This window comes from Epinephelus moara, chromosome 10 (genome assembly GCF_006386435.1).
Source record: "Epinephelus moara isolate mb chromosome 10, YSFRI_EMoa_1.0, whole genome shotgun sequence".
NCBI classification, from domain to species: Eukaryota; Metazoa; Chordata; class Actinopteri; order Perciformes; family Serranidae; genus Epinephelus; species Epinephelus moara.
In genome coordinates, this window is record NC_065515.1 from 29,053,841 (window position 1) to 29,075,020 (window position 21,180).

The following is a 21,180-nucleotide window of genomic DNA, read 5'->3' on the forward strand; positions in this document are numbered from 1 at the left end:
TACTCTGTACAGCCATGATGTCCAGGAAGGTTTTTCAAAGGTTACTCATGCAAGGTTTGCACATAGTGGCATGACAGCTCTTTAAAACTGGAGGCTGACTGTTATTTTAGGAAGTGCTTGATTTGATATGTAGCGAGGTTCTGGACAGGGTTCTGGGTTGTGGAAAGCCAAAAATCGAAATAAAGATGAATATTTGATTAATTGTGCAGCCCTAGACCCTAGTATAAAAGAAAATCTTATTTGATTCTTAAAATGTGTTTTTTTTTTTTATTTAAATTTTGGTTTGTAAATCTATGGACTCAATACAAGACTAAATGACTGCGGATACAGTGGATATGTTTTTCAGTGCTTCTTAATTACAACCAGCAGATTAATCAGTCTGTTAGTAAGCAAGCGGTCAGTCAGTCAGCAAGTCAGTCCAGACTGCACTGTAAGGGGGCAGTTAATTACATTCTGACACTCACCTTACAGTGCACTCTAATACCTGTATACATACAGTATATGGAGACCTAATCAATGCTGGTCCCCTTTTTAAAGCCCTTCACCAGTGACCTCACCAACAATCTTCAACATAGCAACAGAGTTGAGAGCAAATTTTTAGCTTACAAGGCAAATAAGAACCGCTGCTTTCTGCTGTTTCAAACAAGACACCGGTCTGCATCCTGGGTCTTATTCCCCTGCCACAGACCTGAGCCTCACCTTAATTGGCACTGTGAGATAATCATAAATCACTGTTTGAGAAGAACTCTGTCAGAAGATATGAGCGGGGGTGATGAGGTCACTGGAGGAGGGCTTTAATTCCTCACAAAAGCAGCGACAAGTGAACACAGAAAGAAGCTGCAGGCATAGGAAAGATGTCTCGGAGGGAAAGCATCCTTCTAGTGCAGATAAGAGCAAATCTATTAGTATCTGAACCAATTAACCTGCTTCTGAATCTATCAGAGCTACAGAGCAGGCAAACAACGTAAAACCCAGGAGAGCCCTCTGGGTTCTTTGGCGATTACCTTCCTCTAATCTAATTAAGAAAAAAGAAAAGACTGATAGATACTGGGACTCATTCGACAGAACTGAATAAACTGCATTATACAGCACATAGACATGAAAACACGCTTTGATTTTAAACCCAGTAAGAGCATCTTGAGTAGTTCTACCAATCCAACAAGCATATTACTCAAACTGAGGATCTCTTTTTGCATAATGCGCTTTTTGTGCCTGCTATTACCGTAATGCACACAACACTTACAATCAGTCAGTCTACAGTTTGTTTCTGCTCATTGAGTTTGTGGGATGGGACCTGCATTGGCTGTTTTGTTAGTGACTTGCAACATACACTCAGTTGCCAGTTTTTTAGAATCACCTCGCTGCCACTACTTCAAGTACTCCTACCTTTACAAAGGCAACAAAATATTGGAAATACAGTTCAACAGCACCACAAACTACAGCCTCCAAAATAATGTACAAGCTGAATCAACACCTCTCTAAGACAGTTTAAAAAAGAGCATTAAGACCTTTGTGAAGGTAGGGTTTATTGGAGGACTATTGTATTAGACTGCATTAGTATTGCAATGTGTGTGTACTGGCAACTAAGTGTAATGTAAAGAGCTATAACCATAAAATATAGTCTATTATTTGTATAACTATAGAGTAGCATTTCCCAACAAGTGTTACAGAACCATCAGAGTTAACATGCCATACAGCTGCAAAGACAAAGATATGCATGCTACGACATTAGCCTCAAAAACCACACGAGGGCTGCAACTAACGATTATTCTGTTCTTAATTAATGTGCAGATTATTTTCTTGATTAATTGCTTGGTCTCTAAAATAGCTTGTGTTATCTGATCAGCAGTCTAAAACCCACACATATAATTAAATATTTAATTTGATCTTGGACAGCTAGATATAAGCAAAATTAAAACTTTAATTGAGACAGAGCTTTCCAAGATCAAGAATTATTTTTGGCTTTTGGTCATTCCCTTCACTGAAGAGAGTTCACACTATGGCTGGCATTTCCCTTGCAGCCTGTGTTTAACGATATCCTCTATGACAGCACAAGATTGTCAAGTCATCAGCTGTGATAATAACAGAGCTGTCGGTCATGCTTCTACCAGGACAGCATCATGCTGCTGTATAAGGCAGCCCAGACCAGTCCAAGAGTCTGTCATGCAGCTGTGGTGGGGCATCAGTCTTGTGCTGTGGGTCTGCTGAAACCATGCTGGAAGACTGAACTCTGAGGTGAAGAGGGTGTCTCAGAGCGGTGAACCCAGTTTGACGGGGCTTGACTGGGCATAAGTCAAGAGTACAGACCATGCTATAGATAAAAGGGGGTGGTTGGGTGGATGGGCTGCACCATGCGACTGTATGATGCATCACTTTAACATGAGTGTGGCATGCCAGACTGCGGTTGTATGACAAGACCACTAGCTGATGGTCAGGAGGCGGATCTGACCAGGTGCGCAGATTTGGGACTAATGCAGATGCAGGACGCCACAGTCAGAACAGCTCAGGGCCCTAAATAACCCTTGTATAGCAACATTACAATCACACTATAAAAAGTGTCGGGGGAAGAGTAAGAACTAAGTCACTCATTCACTCACTCATTCACCTGTTTGTTCATGCAGTGGGAGGGGGGTGTAATGACAGTATCATGCTGGAACAGGCAGGAGAGGTGGATGTCTCGGAACACATTCTCTATGTTAGCCCCTCACTGAAATGCAACACATGCAGCAGCTGAAATGCTTGATGAAACATTCTTTCGCATTATGTCTTATGCCACGAGGCCCCAAAATATATAATTTCCCCCCACCGCTATCCCAATCACGGAGAATGCTGATTGGCTTGTCAAGGACATGCAGTCACAGATATAACAGAAAAGCAACTGTTCCAACAGTAACAGCACACGTCTCTGCAGTCAGTGTGCTGCCAGTGGTAGAAACAGGCCTCAGTGGGACTAAATCAAGTCCAGACCTGGGAGAAAGTACATTTCAGTACTGTCGAAAATCATAAACAGGAGCGCTTGTTTCATAAAGCAATGTTTCTACTTTTTAGAGGCTGTCCATGTTGTGCTACAAATGAGACTTTAACACTTGATTTTGAAATGCATCTTAATCTCTGCGTCTCTAATCTACAATTAAATGCTTTAGAAAGATTAATATGTTTAAGACTCTGAATACTATCTGACATAAACTTTTTAAAGCCAGTATATGTTTGACCAGTGAAATTTGCATTATAGGTATATTAGGAAGGACATCAAATAGTTGTCAGGGGACATTATTTAAGTTATATATGGCTTATAACTTCTAGTCACTGTTTTTATAGACTTTAACACCTTAATGTCACATACTCAAAGACTTTTGCACAATGTTGCAAAAAAAAAAACAAACAGACCCTGTCATGGTTTCTAAAGTGCTAAAATATTTCAGGTATGTATATTTACACTACTGGAAGTGAAATTAAATTTAGAAGGAGCAGTATCTGCACAGGGAAACAGGACAAACCATTTAACGATTGCTGACTATTCACAAAAATACGCAGATGCATCCAAAAAACTACTACTATAGAAATATTGCTTTTGAATAAAGCACTCCTGGGATACTTATTTTATTTGAATTGATTCTGAGATGTATTTTAAACCCAGGGCTGAATCCGTCTCATCTCCTCTACCTAATTTTGCCCAGCTGGCTCTTGGCTCTGGACAGAGGCTGCAGAGCGATGAAGTCATCACCTATCGCCACACGGTTGGAATACATCTACGCCAGGAGAATACACAGAGAGGATAGGAGGAAGAACACACACACACACACACACACACACAGGTTAGATGTCAAGCTCTCATACACACACACACACAATTTATACTGTACCCACTTTCAGAATCACACACACATACACACAAAGACAAAACAGGACATAGGTTAGCAGAAGCAACAAACACCAGGTAGGATTGGAAAGGCAGATATTTTTTTTTTTCTGAGAAACAAGATGAGAGTTTTATGAAAGCCCATTTCTGTCAATATGATGACAAAAAATAGAAAAAGATCCTGTAGGTCAATAAAATGAAAAACTTTGCTCAAATAATGACTTAGTATCCTAAAAATAATAAGTCATTATTTGGAGATAAGTAAAGTCATTTTGAGAACGTTCTTCTGACTCTGAGTAGGGCTGTTGAGGTAACTGCAATGTTATAACACTGCGCTAATGACAAGCCAACTAAAGATAAAGGCAAGCAACTGCCACTACTGCTATGTTCATGTTTTTTCGTTTTTTCATGGGAGCGCTATGTACTTACACTTGGCTTAGGCAGTATCACAGTATTAGGGTGTACTAGGGTATTTAAAAATCTTAATGGTGCAATTTTCATTACTGTCATATACTGTATACCACAGTAATATAAGGTATGACAAAACAAGATACCTCCCAAGCCTAATTTACACTACGCTACAAATCCCAGCAGCATGATGAGGCATTGAGCGTCTTTTCTGTGCTGAGTGCTGCACATATGCAATTTTTTCTCTGACTGTCAAGAGCTGCAAAATATTCAGCTTTGGGTAAAATGCTGCAGCTGCTCGTCACTGCCTCTTTTTACCCAGTTGTCCAATGACAGTGAAGGAGGGGCGGACAAATACCACAAAGACAAACTGTGACACTGCTGAAATTAATGCTGAAACTACAGAGACCGGCAGGTCCCTCCTCTCCCTACGTGCTTCGACCTTCCCTTCATCCAAAGCAAGTAGGTTCTCTGTGCCATGCCAACATTTTTACTTCCACAAAATCATAGCAACAGATGCAGCGAAAGTGTCTCAGCTGAAAAAACGCAACTGTGTCTCATTGCCCTCCTGTGCTCTGCATTTAACAATGAACAAGTATTTGATGTGTTTTAAAACTGTGTCATCTTTGTCATTAGAAAGCAACAATATACCTAATAATAGCTTGATAATAAAGCTTATTAAAAAAGCACTAAAAACAAGATAAAGTCACAAAAAAACAATAGAAAATGGTGGTAATACCTCATATTGACCAATTGAGCAACACATAATCACTGCAGGGGAAATGCCTTCACTGCAATAGCCCTAAAATAGAGATACTAACACATTTTAGGATACTAGCTCATCATTTTGCAATACTAAGTCATTATTCTACGATTATAATTCAGTATTTTGAGAAACTAGGTGATTATTTTGAGAACATTTGTTATTATAATGACTCACAGGATCTTTGTTATTGTATTGGCAGAAATGGGCTTCCACAGTGTTTTGAAAGGAAGAAGAAATAAGCTAGAACCTAAACAGTCTCCAGCTGGACGAATCAATACAATAACAGCGTGGGTCTGCTGAGAGGTGACCATGTGCACTGTGTGTTTATCTACACTGTGTGTACTGGATGAGAAAGTAATGTAGTGTATGTGTGTGTGTGCAACCGAACACCATGCTGTTCATGTAAAGAAGTCAGTAACTCATAACCACAGAGGCTGAGAAAATAATAAACTGTTTAAACAATGTGACACAAACACAACATTTTCTGTCTGAGTCTAGAATTTGAGTTACCTTGACATTTTACTTTATTTTCTTCCTCCAGGCTCTCATCACAGGAAATAAAATATTTAAATAAATATACTTTTTGATTTCACTGGAACATTTGTCAAATGATTAATTTCTTTATGAGATTATGTAGAAAGTTTGTTCTCCATACCTGATCTTATACTCTGTCAGACTTCTTTCAGCCTTCTTTGAATCATGATTTAATCTCAACAAAAAGGATGTAATCTTGGCTTCAGACACTAAATCGCAGTTTATCTAAAACAACAGAAGTTACAGTCTACTCACACATTCAAGATTACCAACTCTAAACTATTTACAGTAGAGACACGCAAAGATAACTGGGGTGCAGAACAAAACATCTGTCGTTTCCAGAGTAGCTATGGCAGAGTGGATGCCCTGGAGAAATATAGAAAAGTTTTTTACTTAAAAACTATTCAAACAGTGAGTTCAGAACTGCTGTGACAAAGAGTGACTTCTTGGAGTCAGGCCAGCAGGGTGCTGGGCATGTGAAACCTCTGGGAAATAAACAGAAAAATGCTGGATGAGCCTCTTTAAATCCCAGCCAATTTGAAATAAAACCTCTGCTTTGTACTAAGTGTAATCCACTTGACAGGAGTGGCTGGGCTTCTTTACAAAGGTTCCCAGACGACAACCTGTAAAAGTCTTTTTACTTTCTGCCCCTCCTCCCCATGTTACCTGACTCTTCTGTGTGCTGGTGGGCTGCAGGTGCCGGTAGAAGACCTTCTTCAACACATCAGGAAAGAGGCAAGTTATAACGATAATGATGATGGCGAACCACGCAGAACCGCTGGACAACAGCTGTACGAATACAAAGTACATGTCCTGGGTGTGGAGGAACGGCCTAGAGGGGAGTGCAAGGGGCACAATGATTACATATTGCAAAAGAAGGAAGAAGATTTTTAAGACCATTTTTTAGTGCTTCTCATTAGTAGTGGAAAGCATCAATAAGCAGCCTGGCTCGTCTCACTTTGCCCTCATCACTGTAAATTTAGCTTTTACTGGCAGTTGGAGTCACGCTCTTAGAATTATTTCATTATTCCCAGACACCACAGAAATTAACGATCTGAGCAGATGTCACACCACAAATATCAATTACAGCCCAGTATCATCAGGATGGCTCCCACTAGGCTATGAGTTGGCTGGACTGAGTTAAATGGTTAAGACTGATCTGATCAATCAAACACACTCCTGGATAATCACTGCGCATTCTAACAAAGCCTCAGTGATTATCTACTAAGTGACAAAAACAGTGAATCTGGTGTAAGTAGCCTGTTCCATCTAGAGCCTCAGCGTCAGGCTAATTCTCTGCTAAGTATGTGCACACTTTGTACACCTCTCTTAGTGTAGGTAAATCTCTTTCAACAGGAATTTTAGGAAAGGGAAAATATTCCTGTCATATTGAATATTATCTAAAGTAAAGAAGAGCTTAAATCACTCTACCGCAGTCTGCAGAAAAGTCTTCAGAGAGCCAGACAAAAGTATGTGATTACAATATACAGAGTGAAATATACAGAATATGACAATCTCTCAAAGTGGTAACAGTCTTTTGGTCCATTTATCTTTAGATTTAAAATAAAGATTAGTATATTGTCTTCTTGGTCGAGGCAATTTAAGTTATTTGGAACTCCATGCACAAAAAATATGAGCTCAGAGGACACACAGTAGTCACAGTCACAGTAGACGTATGTCCTATTATGTACTCTATTGTACACTTATGTCCATTTTCCATCATTAACTACCAAAGTAGTCATTTATTACCAACATGAAAGGATGTGGAACAATGTAAATGTGACAATGTTACACTTTAAATTTCACTTTGTTTTTCTTTTGCAAGACAGTCACGGTATTCAACCACTACAATGTATTCTGTGTTATGCATTTTCCCAATGTAGGGATTATTTAAGAGATGTTATGACAGGCCTCCACATTAGTTAAAACATAGAGACCATGTTAAACCAAAGCAACATCCTGTATAACCTTTGTAAGGATCTCTTCTTACCAGATGATGCCTCCATAAAAGAGAGAGAAGATGAAGTAGAAGGCAATCGAACCCCACGTCACAAAATGGTTCATCCACGTCCAGAAATGAGTCTCCAAAGCAAGCTGTTATTACACGCATACACAACCACACACAGGAGGGAGAGGAGAAGAAAGCTAGGTGTAAAACACTGATACAAGGGACACATAGGGCATCAATAAACCACAGCAATCTGCCTCTGTGCTGTGAATGAGACCTTGACCTCAACCTGTGACAAATTCGTTTCTCTTAATGGCCACTGACATCACTGTCTTACTTCACAACATGCTGTATTTCATATCAAGACTGTGGCAATACATGTGTGTCCCTGTGGACTTGAATATGCTACATAGCTCTGAGCTAATGCACATAGTAACTTTCATCTTAAAGCTGCATTCAGCCGTCTGTGACTGGGAGAGGGCACAAAGTCTCAAAAACAAACTCTCAGAATACATTTATGTGACACAATTAGCTCACTCAATTTGTTATGGGAGGCAAATATTTAATTGGCTTTGACGCTGAATTTGGTTGACTGACCCCAGTGTGTAATACTTGCTCTTCAGCATGCAATACACTTGAGTTTTTTCACAAAATATATTTTTCCTTGCTGTTTTGTGCAGAGCGGGTATCTTACATTGAGTTTTCTAAAATGGTTGCGACGACACAAACCAAACACTGCCTACACTAACGTCACACTTTCACTACATAAGAGTAAGACTATACATATTTACAGCTCAATATAACAGAAAGTATACGATTATAGCAACATCAGATATGAAAGAAACACAATATGAGTTAAAAAGTTGCAAGAAATAGAGTAACACTGATGGATGTCATTGTAAGAAATTAAGCAGGCTCCTTTGTTGTTACATCATAAGATTGGGTGTAATTTACCTTTAATGTGACTGTGATGACCATGACAGTAAAGACCAGCGTTCCAAATGTCCAGTTCCCAAACATCTTTAAAACAGACATTAAAATGTTAATTTAGCTGCTAACAGCACCACAACAATATAACTGACAAATAAAGGCTATATTTACATGCATGAGCCCAGGTGCTAACAATATAACAATATGGTAAGATCACTGTATGGTGGACCTGTTTATATGTAACTTTGATATCGTCTTTAATTGCTTCTTCCTATTGTCAGAAAAGAACTAATGAACACAGCATTACTCCTCCTTGACTCAGCACCATTACGTTAGTACTCAGCTGCAAATTATTCAAATGTAAGTCTGGCGTTTTCTTGGCATTTCACTGCAATAAATAATGGATGCCAAAAACACCAGTCACAGTTGCTTTACTTGATATTTACTGATTATGTTGCTGGGAAATTATAAATTGTTCAAGTCAAACCACAACTCTGGGGGAAAGTTGGGAGTCAGGTGAGACAAGAGGAGCAGTGTTGTGCTTCTGTTGTGTAATGGAGAGAAAAGACCCCGGCCTCAGTTAACAAGTTGAGCGGTTATACGACACCTATAATGAGGCCTTGCCCTCCGACTGTCTAACTGCCATCGGTAGCTTCGCTGCTCGCTATGAGAATCACTCTGCTCGTAAGTTGAGAGCTATTGGGTGGGGTGATTGTTTTGTTGCGAGCCAATTCAGGACCCTGCTGGAGTTTGAACACTCAAAAACTAATAGTGAGGGAAACAAGTATCCACAAAAACATTCAGAGGCAGACAAAATGTCTCGGCTCCTCACAGAAATATTGTTCAAGTTCTAGTTTACTTATACCTACATTCAAAAAACAGTCTGATACACACTGCTCTGAAGACCCACTGTGCTGATAAAATCATTTGTCTTTTTATGATCTACTTAAGTAGGCCATCTTCAGCTACGGCCTCTTTAACCATCATCACCTTTCAACATATTAGTGACAGGACTGATGACACTTCTGATAAACCTTGCAACTTGTCCAGGTTGATCATAATCAAAGTACTGACTGACCCTTGTTATTCCAACACAAATATCTGAAATGATGATTAAGCTAGCAGACACAGCACAGTGGGAAACAAATTCTCTGCGTCTGTCGGCCTAAGAGACAAATCTTTAGTATATAACTGCACAAGATGGGCATAGATTAGAAGCCTGTGTGATATATGAATAGGTAATGTTAAATCTATGTGGATTTACATTTCTGTTACAGTCTGTAAGTGTGTAACAGACAATAAATTGAAATTCGAATTAATGCATTTTTCACTGGAGGGTTCAGATACTGTACTCAAGCAAGAGACATGGAACTGAGAGCTAAAGGCACAATTAACTTCAAGTGAAAATGAAGGAATCAAAAATGAACAATTTACCAGAATCATCAGTGATCAATGAGCCACTGCATGTTTTATATCTGCCATCAAACTGCTCATTTCAAGAGGTAAATAAACCTGTGCTGTTTTGTGTTACAGCATAGTACAGGATAGCACTCACATGTAATCGACATATATAAACACACTGCAGAGCATAGGTATGAAAATTCATCTTTTTCTACATCAACAGCAGCAGGACAAAAATATGTTTACGAATCCTCCTGATAGTCCTCTCATTTACCCCCCAAGGAGACATGCATTCAACTGTAGAGCAGACTTACCAGCTGCCTGTTAGCTCGCAAGATCTGAAGACATGCACAGCGTGAAGGCAGAAGGGAAAAAGGAGAAATCAACAAAAGAAAGAAGAAAAAGACAAGCGAGAGAGAGCAAAAAGATTGAGTGCTTTCTGAAATACCAAAATTCAAACAGAGAAACAGATGGCAAAGATATGCAGCAGGGGAGAAAGCAGAAGGAAACAGACTTGGTGAGGAACCAGAGACACTGAAGACAACGATAAGACGAAAAGGTAGAAGTACTACAATTTATTCATCAACAGGTAAATGACGCACGCACATGCTGGCACAGTCATAGAGACACACAGACCGAACAAAAGGCTGTTAAACATCAAGACAGAATGAGGAGGAGACACTTAAGAAAAGAGCAAGATTAAGGGAAGGACTGATGAAAGAAAGACCAGCCAGAAACCAGCCCCATTAGTAACAACAACTCATCATAACATGCACACATTTTTTGTAACATAACATCTATTTCTTAAAGCGCCATTTTCCTAATATGGTTTGGAAATCCACTCAGCGGGCCAATTTCTTTTCTAGGGATTTCAAGGTAAACATTCAGTACATCAAACACACACGCGCGCGCACACACACACACAAGTACACACCTGTCCATTGCCCATAAGTGTGGTGTCTTCTCCCATCAGTATGTAGGATCCAAAGAAGAACACGAAGGCGTGACAGAAGCCCAACAGAGTCCAGTACAGGAACGTTCGGAAAGACAGCAGAGAGTTCTTGCTGATGTCCCTGTGGGATACAAACATTTTTTTTTTCAAATTCTCTAGAGGATACACTGTATCTACGCACACAGTCATGTTTCACTGTGATGAATAAGTTAATAGCTGGTAATTTACAGGGTGATTCAAGCAAAAATGTTTAATGAATTATAGAGCAAATAGTATGTAAATGGTAACAAACTCAAACTATTTTCGCTTAATCTTTCTTAAAATGTTACATAAAAATCCTAGTAGCTGTCTTTTGGTAAACCACAGCAAAGTTATTTTATTTTCTTCATGAATTTATTGCATTTTCTTTAAATATATGAAAACTGACAAAATGCAGCTTCCCACAAACAGTTAATGCTAAACTTACCTGTACAGGCCAGGTTTGTTCTGCAGCACGTGTGGATGGACCAGCTGTTCAAACAAACTGTACACTAGAATGGGCAACGACGTGAAGCAGATGTTGTACAGTGTCAGATAAACACTGTCATACAGAGTCTGCAATGGACAGAGACAGCATTTCACTTAACACCAACCTATTAGCTGAAACAGATATACGCAAGTTATTTATCTTAAACAAAGCAGACTGAGAGCTTAATCACTGTCAGATACACGGGGGAAAAAAGCAAGTAAACTAAACTCACTTGAGACATATTACAGACATACTACAGTTGAAACCTGGCATATCCTCCCTCTGTATCTTCACACTGCATACAGTCTAATATCTTACAAATAATTTCCTAGGGCTGATATACTGCTTTGCCAAGGAACAAAGTCATAACCTTAACAACAGACTAAAGCTTCTGGAACAGAGTTAATGCTAATAATAGTTTGATATATCATTTAACGCAAGTTCTAAAACTATGTTGCACATATATTTGAAGAATTTAAATTCACTTTGTGAGATCCACTGTTTAAATGTACCAACTTTTAATTAGTCTCGACTTTAGAGCCTTTTGAATCTTAGAAATGATCGCATTACATTAAAAAAGAAAATCAAACTTGATATCAAACTGCCTCATCCTGAGATGAGTTTTGAAAAGAAACCTTGGGTGTAGTTAAGAATGCATTCTGTGAAGTCAATGAGAGACGGTGCAACATTAAAAACACAAACAGATCTGCAATGGCATATGAGAGAGTGGAGAGATGGAGAGATAAAGAGACTTACTTGTTGTGAAAACAGACAGAAGAACTGGTATAAAAACTGGGGCGTGATAAAACACACATTCTAGAAAAGACAGAGTAAAGAAGCGAAACATTACAAACATCGCAGTGAGAGGAGACATGGCAGAACACAGTCGTGTTGAGCTACTGAAGACAAATTCTGCTCAAAGAATTAATCCAAATCAAGAAATTGAGATGAGTGAGTCCTGTGTTCTGAAATAGCTATATATCTTTATTTATATAGCACTTTCCAAAACACTGGATCATCATAGATATTCATAAAAGTGTGTGCAGATAAAGTTACTTACCTTGTAGAAAAAGTACTGTACAAGCGTAGCTATTCGAATGTAGTAGAAGTGACCGTGGACCAGCAGAAGTTTAGCCAGGAACTTAAACCTGGCAATTGCATAGTCACTGTTTCTCACGGCCTGACGACCCTCCTTCCCCATGATACCTACATATTCACACACACACATATTAATTGGAGGACACTACAGAACACAATTTAAGACTTTGAAACTATATTGTGTGCACGTGTATGTGCATAAATGATGAGTCTTACCTATGCCCACATGAGCTTCCTGTATCATACTGACATCATTGGCTCCATCACCAATAGCTAGGGTGATGGGTTTCTCCGGAGAGGTTTTTAAAAGACGCACAACCTGAACAAAACAAAGTAACATTGACATCTGGGCATGAGGGTAATGTATTTGGGTGAGTGTGTGTGGCAGAAGGCTGGTACCTTTGCTTTCTGCAGCGGGGCCATGCGGCAGCACAGCACAGCAGAACAGTTTTTACACACTTCCATGAAGAGCTTCTCGTGTTCCCTCAACGCTAATGACAGACTGGCCCCATCCACGACTAACCCGTGCTGTATGACGTGGTCTTCCTTTATCCTGGACAAATGGAAGAGAGAGAGAGAGAGAGAGAGAGAGAGAGAGAGAGAGAGAGAGAGAGAGAGTGTGAAAAGAACAGAATATGAGAGGAGATGAACAAGGAGAGGGAAAAAAAGAACCTCTAGCAACTTATACAACCTAATGCTCTATTAGATATTACTGTTAGTCCATTCACCAGCACATTATCTTGTTACATAAATGTTTTGTTTATTACCCATTTGCCACAGACACACTTTCCTTTTATCTAGTGAGTCTGTATTTTAAAGATTCACCACTCAGGAGTACTTTTGAGCTCCAACAGCCTTGGCCTGTTTTTGTTGATGATGCATATGTTGTAGGACCCAAAAATAGAATTTAAATATTCAGGTTTAGACCTGGACTACACTATATTGGAAACAAGCATATAAACAAACACCTTACTTTGAACTCAGGAAGAAAACTTTTTCGCTCACCTCCATGGTGAATGAAGAATCCAAAAACAGAGAAAATTCATGACGAATTGGGAGTACAAGGGGGTGGCGTTTAACAACAGCAAAACTATATCAAAACATCCATTTACTCTCACAAAACTTGTGCACATTATCAAAGTCTTATTTATCCAGTTGTAAGCTTAGTACTCATATTTAAAACATTTCACATAGCAGTGCACCTGGCTGATGGCATTTGTTTAAACTCTGCCCCTACATTCCACTGAAATCCTGCTCACAAGTTTGTACAGTGGCTATGAGGTCTGCTGTCACTCACTCACGTCAGTAGCTTCCAGGCCAATGAACAAGCAGGGAGGTTGGATTTCTATTGAATGTACAAGCACAGACCGGAAGTACGCACTTGAGCAGGTGCACTACTCGACTGAGACTGTATGCATGTTTTAAATATGGGAAGCACTGACTGTATGACTACATAAATGAGACTTGGATTATATTGCATGAGTTGTGTGAGCGTTTAACAAATGTTTTGATATAGTTTTGCTGTTGCCCCCTTTTACTTTAATTCATTCACAATGGATTCTTCGCTCACTATTGAGGCAAGTAAGAAAAACAGACTTTTCTTCATGAATTCAGTGTAACATGACAATTGACAAAATTACAAAAAAAACCATTTGTGGTAGTAGTAGTCCATTAATCTAATAGTTAAAGAGGCTCCAATGCTACCAGAATACAATGCTTGAAGATGCATTTTAATACACATTGTGTATACTCCAGAGTCAAAAGTGAAATGACAAACACGCTCACCTCCTCGCCAGTCTGCGGAGCTGCTCAGCACATTCGTTATCAGAATGTTGCTGCAGAAGCTCTAAAATGTTCATGGTTCTGTGGAAGTGGCCACAGGACAGGCTGACGCTGACCGCCGTCTCATGTTTGTCCCCTGTCAGCACCCACACTTTGATCCCTGCCAGTCGCAGAGCCTCAATGGTCTCCTGGACTTTGTCTTGGAGTCTGAGAGAGACAAAAGAGAGAGAGAATATAAACCACGTACTCATGTTACATGCACTGTTTATGCAAAGCTCCCAGTGATCCGTATATATAATCACATTAGCAAAATCCCAAGGTAACATAAACCTAGAGAAAAATCTGTTTTAGACTTGTTGTGGGTGAGGTGATGAACCTAGCTGGCATTTAAACCCAGGGTTTTATTGCTGTTGTTGTAATGTGGTCAAGCCACAGAGGCCTGTTAGTAAACTACAGTGTCCATAATTCAATACAAAGATTTGGGAATTGGCGAGACCTCTACTTTCTAACAGCTATTTTTATTGGGCAGGTAAAGTCTGCAAGTGTGGAAAAACCTGTTCCAGAACAAACAAGCCAACTAAGAAAAACCTCACATTATTATTAAATAGGTAGTCATAGTTTGAGCGGACTTCTTCAACAGCAACACATGAAGCTAAAGGCTCTTAGCTCCAATAGTTACATGTTATCCACATCTGATGAGAGGAGGAAGAGGGTGAATACTAGCTCTGAAATTGGGCAGCACTGATTTTTTTTTAAAGAATATTTATCCTATCTTAAACCGCAGTTAATATTTGTGATGAGGTTATTAGACAAAAAAAATAGGATCCAATATTACCATGCCAGCAGCATTACACTATTCATATTAGGCTCAAAACATAGGAATTCTAGTCTCATCTTCCATAATAGAGGAGATCCTTTGATTGTGACCATGTGTGCCTGAGGAGGAATTCATTCCAGATACAGAAACAGAGCAGTAGAAAGAGAAGAGAGGGAGCGGAGAGATAAATGGAGAGGGAGAAGCGAGAGGCTTATGTGAGGAGCAGATGGTGAGCGGTTGCAAACACATATCAGCATTCATTTTCCAGAGAGGCTGAGTGAGGTGACGTCTCTCTCTCCCCTCGGAATATACATTGTTTGTTTGTCGAAGGTTCTCCCACCCACTGCATTTATCTGTCTGTTTCTGGCCATATGTTTCTTACTGTTTTAAAATGCCCCAGTTTTCCCTCAGATGTCCAACTATTTTTAATTCACATAGCTTTAATGATTATTAGTGAGGCTATTTTTTTTCTTTGCTTCTCTGGCTCCCAGCAGCTTCCATCTTTTTTTGTGGGTATGATTAAAAAGCAGATTTTCTAGTAACAGAACATTTCACAAGACAGAGAGCCTACAGTCATGCTCTGGCATCCATGAGGCTTAACTCAGCACAGCAGTGCTTTAACTAAATGCTAACGCCCGCATGCTGACACACTTACAATGACTATGCAAACACTGATGTTCATCAGGTATGTCCCAATCTTAGTTTTGCGTGCTAGCATGCTAACTTTTGCTAATTAGCACTAAACACAAAGAGAAGCTGAAGCTAATGGGAACATCAGTCATTTGTTTGGCAGGTCTGGTCATAACCCAAAGTACTGGACACATTACATTTTTGAACTGATGATGGCACTAGATGAAAAGTCAGAGGATCACCACAGTCATAAAGGGATATCATCTGGGATCTTGACTGTTACCAAATTTCATGGCAACCAATCCCTTAGCTGTCAAGACATTTCACGAAAAGTCAACCTGATGGTGGCATTAGCTTTAAAGTCAGGAGATTACCCAAGTAAGCAGGCTAGTCCTCTGGGGACCATGACCACCTACAAAATATCATGACTATCCATCCAGTAGTTGGTGGACTGACCTACCTTAAAACAGCCATTGCCATTCATAAAGCCACTAGCATGGCTATAAATGCAGTGAAACATCAATGTAGGACCACATTTCACAGATTGTTGTTAAAGCTAACCATGCAGAAATAAAACATATGCACAGTAACAATGGGATATTTACTTGCTGCCCCTGGCAACACATGATTAAAAAACGAGCATGTTAGATAATTTCACATCATACTATATGTTGAGTATGTCTGTAATTGGGCATTTGAAGTAGCTTTTAGATGAAAGTCAATCACCTTTACCACTCAGTGGCTTGAATTTAATGCCAGCAGCCATACTGTACTCATTAGCCAGCAACTCAAGCCTTGCTCGCCTCTAATATAGGTGTATATGTACCACATGAGATTTCTACACGATGGCAAAGTTTTTAACATCATGGAATATGCATAAGAGGATAAGAACTGGTTTTCAGGGGGGGGGGCAACACTATATATATGTTCAAATATATTTGTTAGTCTTCCTACTTGTCCTCAACCCCCGTTGCTCCCAGCAGCTGCAGGTCCCTCTCAATGAAGCTGAAGGCCTCCTGCAGTCTCTCCTCCCTCTGCTGCAGCGCGGTGCGAGCAGCGTTCAGACGCCTGTCCACATCAATGTACTCCTCCGGGCTGAAGTGGCGACACGCTACAACCAAGGTTCGCAAACCTTTCTACAATGGGAGGAGAAGAGTGGGTGATGGGTAGAGAAAGAACAGGAGACACAAGTCAGATATGAGAAATATGAAATGCAAATAAGAGAGGGGGAAGGAAGAAATGAAGAGGAGATTTCATAATATAAAATGATAAATGCAAAAATGAGTTTGTGTACAGATGAAAACGTGAGTAAGTAAAAAAGATGAAAATAGGAGAAAGTGAAAGGAATGAAAGCAGAGAGAGAAAGAACAGAAAAACAAATTATCAAAGCTTGGCTTTAAATCATGGAACCAGCCTGAGGGGCAGACGACCACAAATCAACCCAGTCCAGAGCACTGACTCCTGGGTACTGACGTCCGATGACATGATGTGGGGGCCGGATATGTGCGTGTGTTTGTGTGCGTGTGTGTGTGGCTGTTGTGGTGAAGAATTTACAGTCTAATGGGAACACAGAGCAACAGAGCCAAAAGTAATCACTTCAGTGCTGGGAAATGCCAGGCCTAGGCACACAGAGACACGCAATCCTGAACATATGGATCAAAAGGCATTTCAGCCCAGGAACTACAGATATTTGAAGGCTGCAATAGAAAGAAGAATTTTTCTGTGAAGAAATTCTCTGACGCAAGTGTGGTTTATCAAGTGAATTTAATGTGTCTAAAATGTCTGCTTGTCTGCCCTCCTTTATCTCGGGAAAATATGAATATTAATAATAATTAACTCACTGGACTGTGTAACAGGAAGATCATAACTCACCACAAAATACAGCACATTCAATCTAAAAGAATAAGATGCATGTTGATCAAGTGTAGCTAATATATCAGCAACGCCCTTGAGTCTGGATAGTCTACACATTCAGAGAAAATATACTGCAATAAATGGGATGTGATTTTGCCAACCACTACAGCACTGAACAGATGTGATATGCAGTAATAATGCAAGCAGCTGGAGAACCTAATGAGACAACAGACACATTTCAACAATGAAAAAAAGAAATGTATTTCTCACCAATGCAAACTCATCAACGTGTAGTCTTGTCTTTTCTATCTCTCCACTGGTAGTGAAAGGTAAGATGGCAGACTCTGCACCCTTGGTGAACAGCACTTGGCCTCCTTGAAAGTCAACATACAGACACAAAGTTTAATATACCTTGTGAAAATACCAGTAAAACTAAAAAAAAAAAAAAAAAACAGTACATTTTTACACAAAATTTACACATGGAAAAACAAAAGCATATTCATTACCACTGCCTCAAGTCATCTCCAGTCTTCTGTTTGACCATACGATCAATTTGTCTTTTGTCAAGCATTCACTGTTAGTTGCTGCGGTCAATATTTTGTCAACAATGTTAAAAATACTGTGTGGTTTAAGGTGGAGTTACCTGAGGGAGTCTGCAGTATGACGCTCATCCTCCTGCGGTCAGCATCAAACTCTAACACATGGAGCAGTTTATATCTGAAAGAGCGCAGAGAGACACTTGTGTTTATTCATGAACGACTCAAAGCACAGACATGACCATGTCTTTTTCACAGGTAGTTCACACAGCCATTTTTCTGTCTGCAGTCCAAATGGCATTTTATCATTGAGGAGTTTCAAAGGGTTAGACGTACTTCTCTGACTTGCCAAATGTTTTGATTTCCATGGTCTCCCCATTGCTGCAAGTGAAGGCCACTCCAATCCTGACGGAAAAAAAGAGCAGTTAAATCTAGAGGTCTTGACTGAAAGGACATTTTGACTGCGAAATATTTGGGGGAAAAAATTGGAGTTTGGGAACGTTTTCAAGGTAATTGGACCTTTAAAAGATACAAAAATGTAACTTTTGGCCACAGCACTCCACCCAGGCTGTTCAGGGGCCAATTTTAATGACAAGTGCAAAGTGGTAGGTCTTGGGCGCATGGACAGTGTGACAGTTTTCAAGTGCACCTGCTGCTTTTGTTCATGTATGTGCAGCAGCGCAAAGGGTCTGGATGAGGTGGTACACTCAACCAGCAACAATACTGCTTTCATTGCTATATCACAATAAATCATGACAACAGCAGCTCAACAACTGGAGAGACACTTCTTCAGAAAATCATACTGGTGTCTGGATGGTGCAGAGTGGCACGACATGAACACAGGGACACAAATTTGTGGCCAAAGGCAGACAGAGTGTGTTTTTTTTAATCTGTACAATGATGATACAAATATTTAACAGAAAATGTTGTAGCCATTAATATGAACATATAATACCGCGCTAATTTAGTTCTAAATTCACTCCATATTATGTTGTAAATGGCAACATAATTACATTGTTAACTGAATTTTTCATGCACTATAAAACAGCTGTGAACAACAGATACTGTGAGAATTGCTCATATTAATTTAAAGATAACTGCAGACTGATTTACAAGCATTCCTGCTTTGTCCACATAAAACATTTTGATGGCAATTTTCTTCATTTACTGGATGGAGAATGATCAGTTATGATCAGTATTTAGTTTGCTCTTGATAAAATCAACAGACTAGCAGTGATGTGAAACCAACATAAGACGGCTATGGCTCAGGCGACAGAGAGGGCCGCCCTTTAAGCTGCTCGTGATGGGCAGGCCAGCGTCTTGCATGGCAGCTCTGCCACTATTGGTGTATAAATGTGTGTTTGAATTGGTGAATGACAGGCAAACTGTAAAGTGCTTTGTCCAGTAAGGTAGAAAGGCACTGTATAAATGCAGTCCATTTAACATCCATTTACCATTTTGAGTTGTGTATTTCCAGCACAACGTCTAAGACCCAATTCCCACCAAAATAACAACAACTGGCTGTTCACTGCCTCATTCTCTCTGTTTGCACCTCTCCTCCCACCTGTACAGGCAAAGTGAATGTCAAGGAAAACACCAAATGAAGGGAGCACAGCTTGTGCTGGTCATTGAACGGCCATAAAAATAGGGCCCTCTACCATTCATTCATCCTGCTATTAATCTTCCTCAGGGTCATGTAGGGATGGTGTTTACAGTTTTCAGCATGTGTTTATACTGCAGGAAAAATGTGGGACATCCTAATGAAATTCAGGTGTCCAAATAAATGGCCGAGGCTCCAAACATGGTGATAAAATCCACGACCTTCTTGTTGTGACGTGACCGATTACTTGATCTTTATCAAACCAAAGAAATCAGTCATCTTTTGAAAACCAGAATACAGTGCCAAGATATGTTATGTTTTGTGTAATCTGAGCAATGGTGTCACATTTCAGTTTAATGGTGTGGTGACATGAGTGCTCTATTTACAAGTTATTATCGAGGTTACGGTTCCAACAGTGTCTCCTTTCTGTTTAAATCAACACAGATACACTGTCTGTGGCTCAATGGAGCATGAAGGCACTGGGTCATGGGTGCAGCCCCTCACTGCCCGACATAATTCAATTTGATGGTATGAAAACGACACTGGCCAGGATCAGTGACCCCATGCACCATGAATCCTGGAGGTTTTGTAAAACACAGTCTGACAATTTAAATGGGTGCTACACAGCCACATTTCTTAATCGTCAATTCTGTACTGTTTTCTTGTAGAACTGGCGGAGAGTTGTAGCTTCACCCTTTATCAAACTGGTTTAGTACAACCTGGTCACATTTTATTAATGTTCTTTCCCCTCTTCTGAGCCATTTTCCACACAGACCTGCTGGAAGGTTTTCTGCCACTCCCTGGGCATTAAATTGTTGCTTGCTCTATACTTCTGTATCAATAAAATGAACAACAAGCGAGTAAGTGCCACTTTCTATTTGGCCTGTGGTCCAACCTCCCCAAGTATTTCAATGTCCCTTAGCAGCTGACACAGTCAGAATAAGAAGTAAAGCAAGCAGAATTTAACATCAAATCAACAGCCAGGATTCATATTGGTGCAATGGTTGAGAAAATGGTGTATGCATAATGACCAGTGCTTTAAGGCTAAACTAAAGCCAAAACTCTTCTCTTGAATCTAAAATAGCAGGAAACAGACTTGAAAGAAACTGCATGATGTAACTATTAGCTTTCACAAGTTTTGGTTTCTTGCATCATCAGATCATCATCTTACGGAGAATGAAGATTGGAATTTCTTTCGCATTTTCTGAATTGTAACAATTAGACACCAGTGCAATCTGATGACACCAGAAGTACAACACCACAGTACACAAAAAGATAGGGGTTATTTCTCTTAACCACCTCTTTCCTTATTTCCTTCTCTCCACCTTTACTTTCACTGACTTCTGTATTTCTCAGGTTTCAGCTGTTGATTTGTTCAAACTACAGGGGGGTATTCCATCAAGCAGGCTAAAGGCAAATCCAGGCTTAAATGGCCAAGTCTGGCTAATGTGAGCCAGAGGTCTGTTCCATCAAAGTGGCTAAGATTAGCCTCACATCAGTAACCATGGAAACCATGGTTCTGGCTAAGCCTGATACATTGAGCTAAACTCCGGTTTC

At 39.8% G+C, this 21,180-nt stretch overlaps 1 protein-coding gene across 2 annotated transcripts in view; it reads right to left on the reverse strand.

The window, feature by feature from the left end:
• The window catches only part of atp11b (ATPase phospholipid transporting 11B (putative)), a 62,288-nt gene that overhangs the window by 17,021 nt on the left and 24,087 nt on the right, over nucleotides 1–21,180 (reverse strand). For both annotated transcript variants that reach the window (XM_050055894.1, XM_050055893.1), the window contains exons 15-28: nucleotides 18,360–18,428; nucleotides 18,131–18,204; nucleotides 17,758–17,861; nucleotides 16,588–16,769; nucleotides 14,190–14,393; nucleotides 12,804–12,957; nucleotides 12,621–12,723; nucleotides 12,367–12,512; nucleotides 12,063–12,122; nucleotides 11,265–11,392; nucleotides 10,781–10,919; nucleotides 8,470–8,535; nucleotides 7,558–7,661; nucleotides 6,234–6,399 (exon numbers count right to left, since the gene is read on the reverse strand). In XM_050055894.1, coding sequence (XP_049911851.1) covers nucleotides 6,234–6,399; nucleotides 7,558–7,661; nucleotides 8,470–8,535; nucleotides 10,781–10,919; nucleotides 11,265–11,392; nucleotides 12,063–12,122; nucleotides 12,367–12,512; nucleotides 12,621–12,723; nucleotides 12,804–12,957; nucleotides 14,190–14,393; nucleotides 16,588–16,769; nucleotides 17,758–17,861; nucleotides 18,131–18,204; nucleotides 18,360–18,428 — 1,699 coding nt within the window. The remainder of the gene's footprint in view (nucleotides 1–6,233; nucleotides 6,400–7,557; nucleotides 7,662–8,469; nucleotides 8,536–10,780; nucleotides 10,920–11,264; nucleotides 11,393–12,062; nucleotides 12,123–12,366; nucleotides 12,513–12,620; nucleotides 12,724–12,803; nucleotides 12,958–14,189; nucleotides 14,394–16,587; nucleotides 16,770–17,757; nucleotides 17,862–18,130; nucleotides 18,205–18,359; nucleotides 18,429–21,180) is intronic.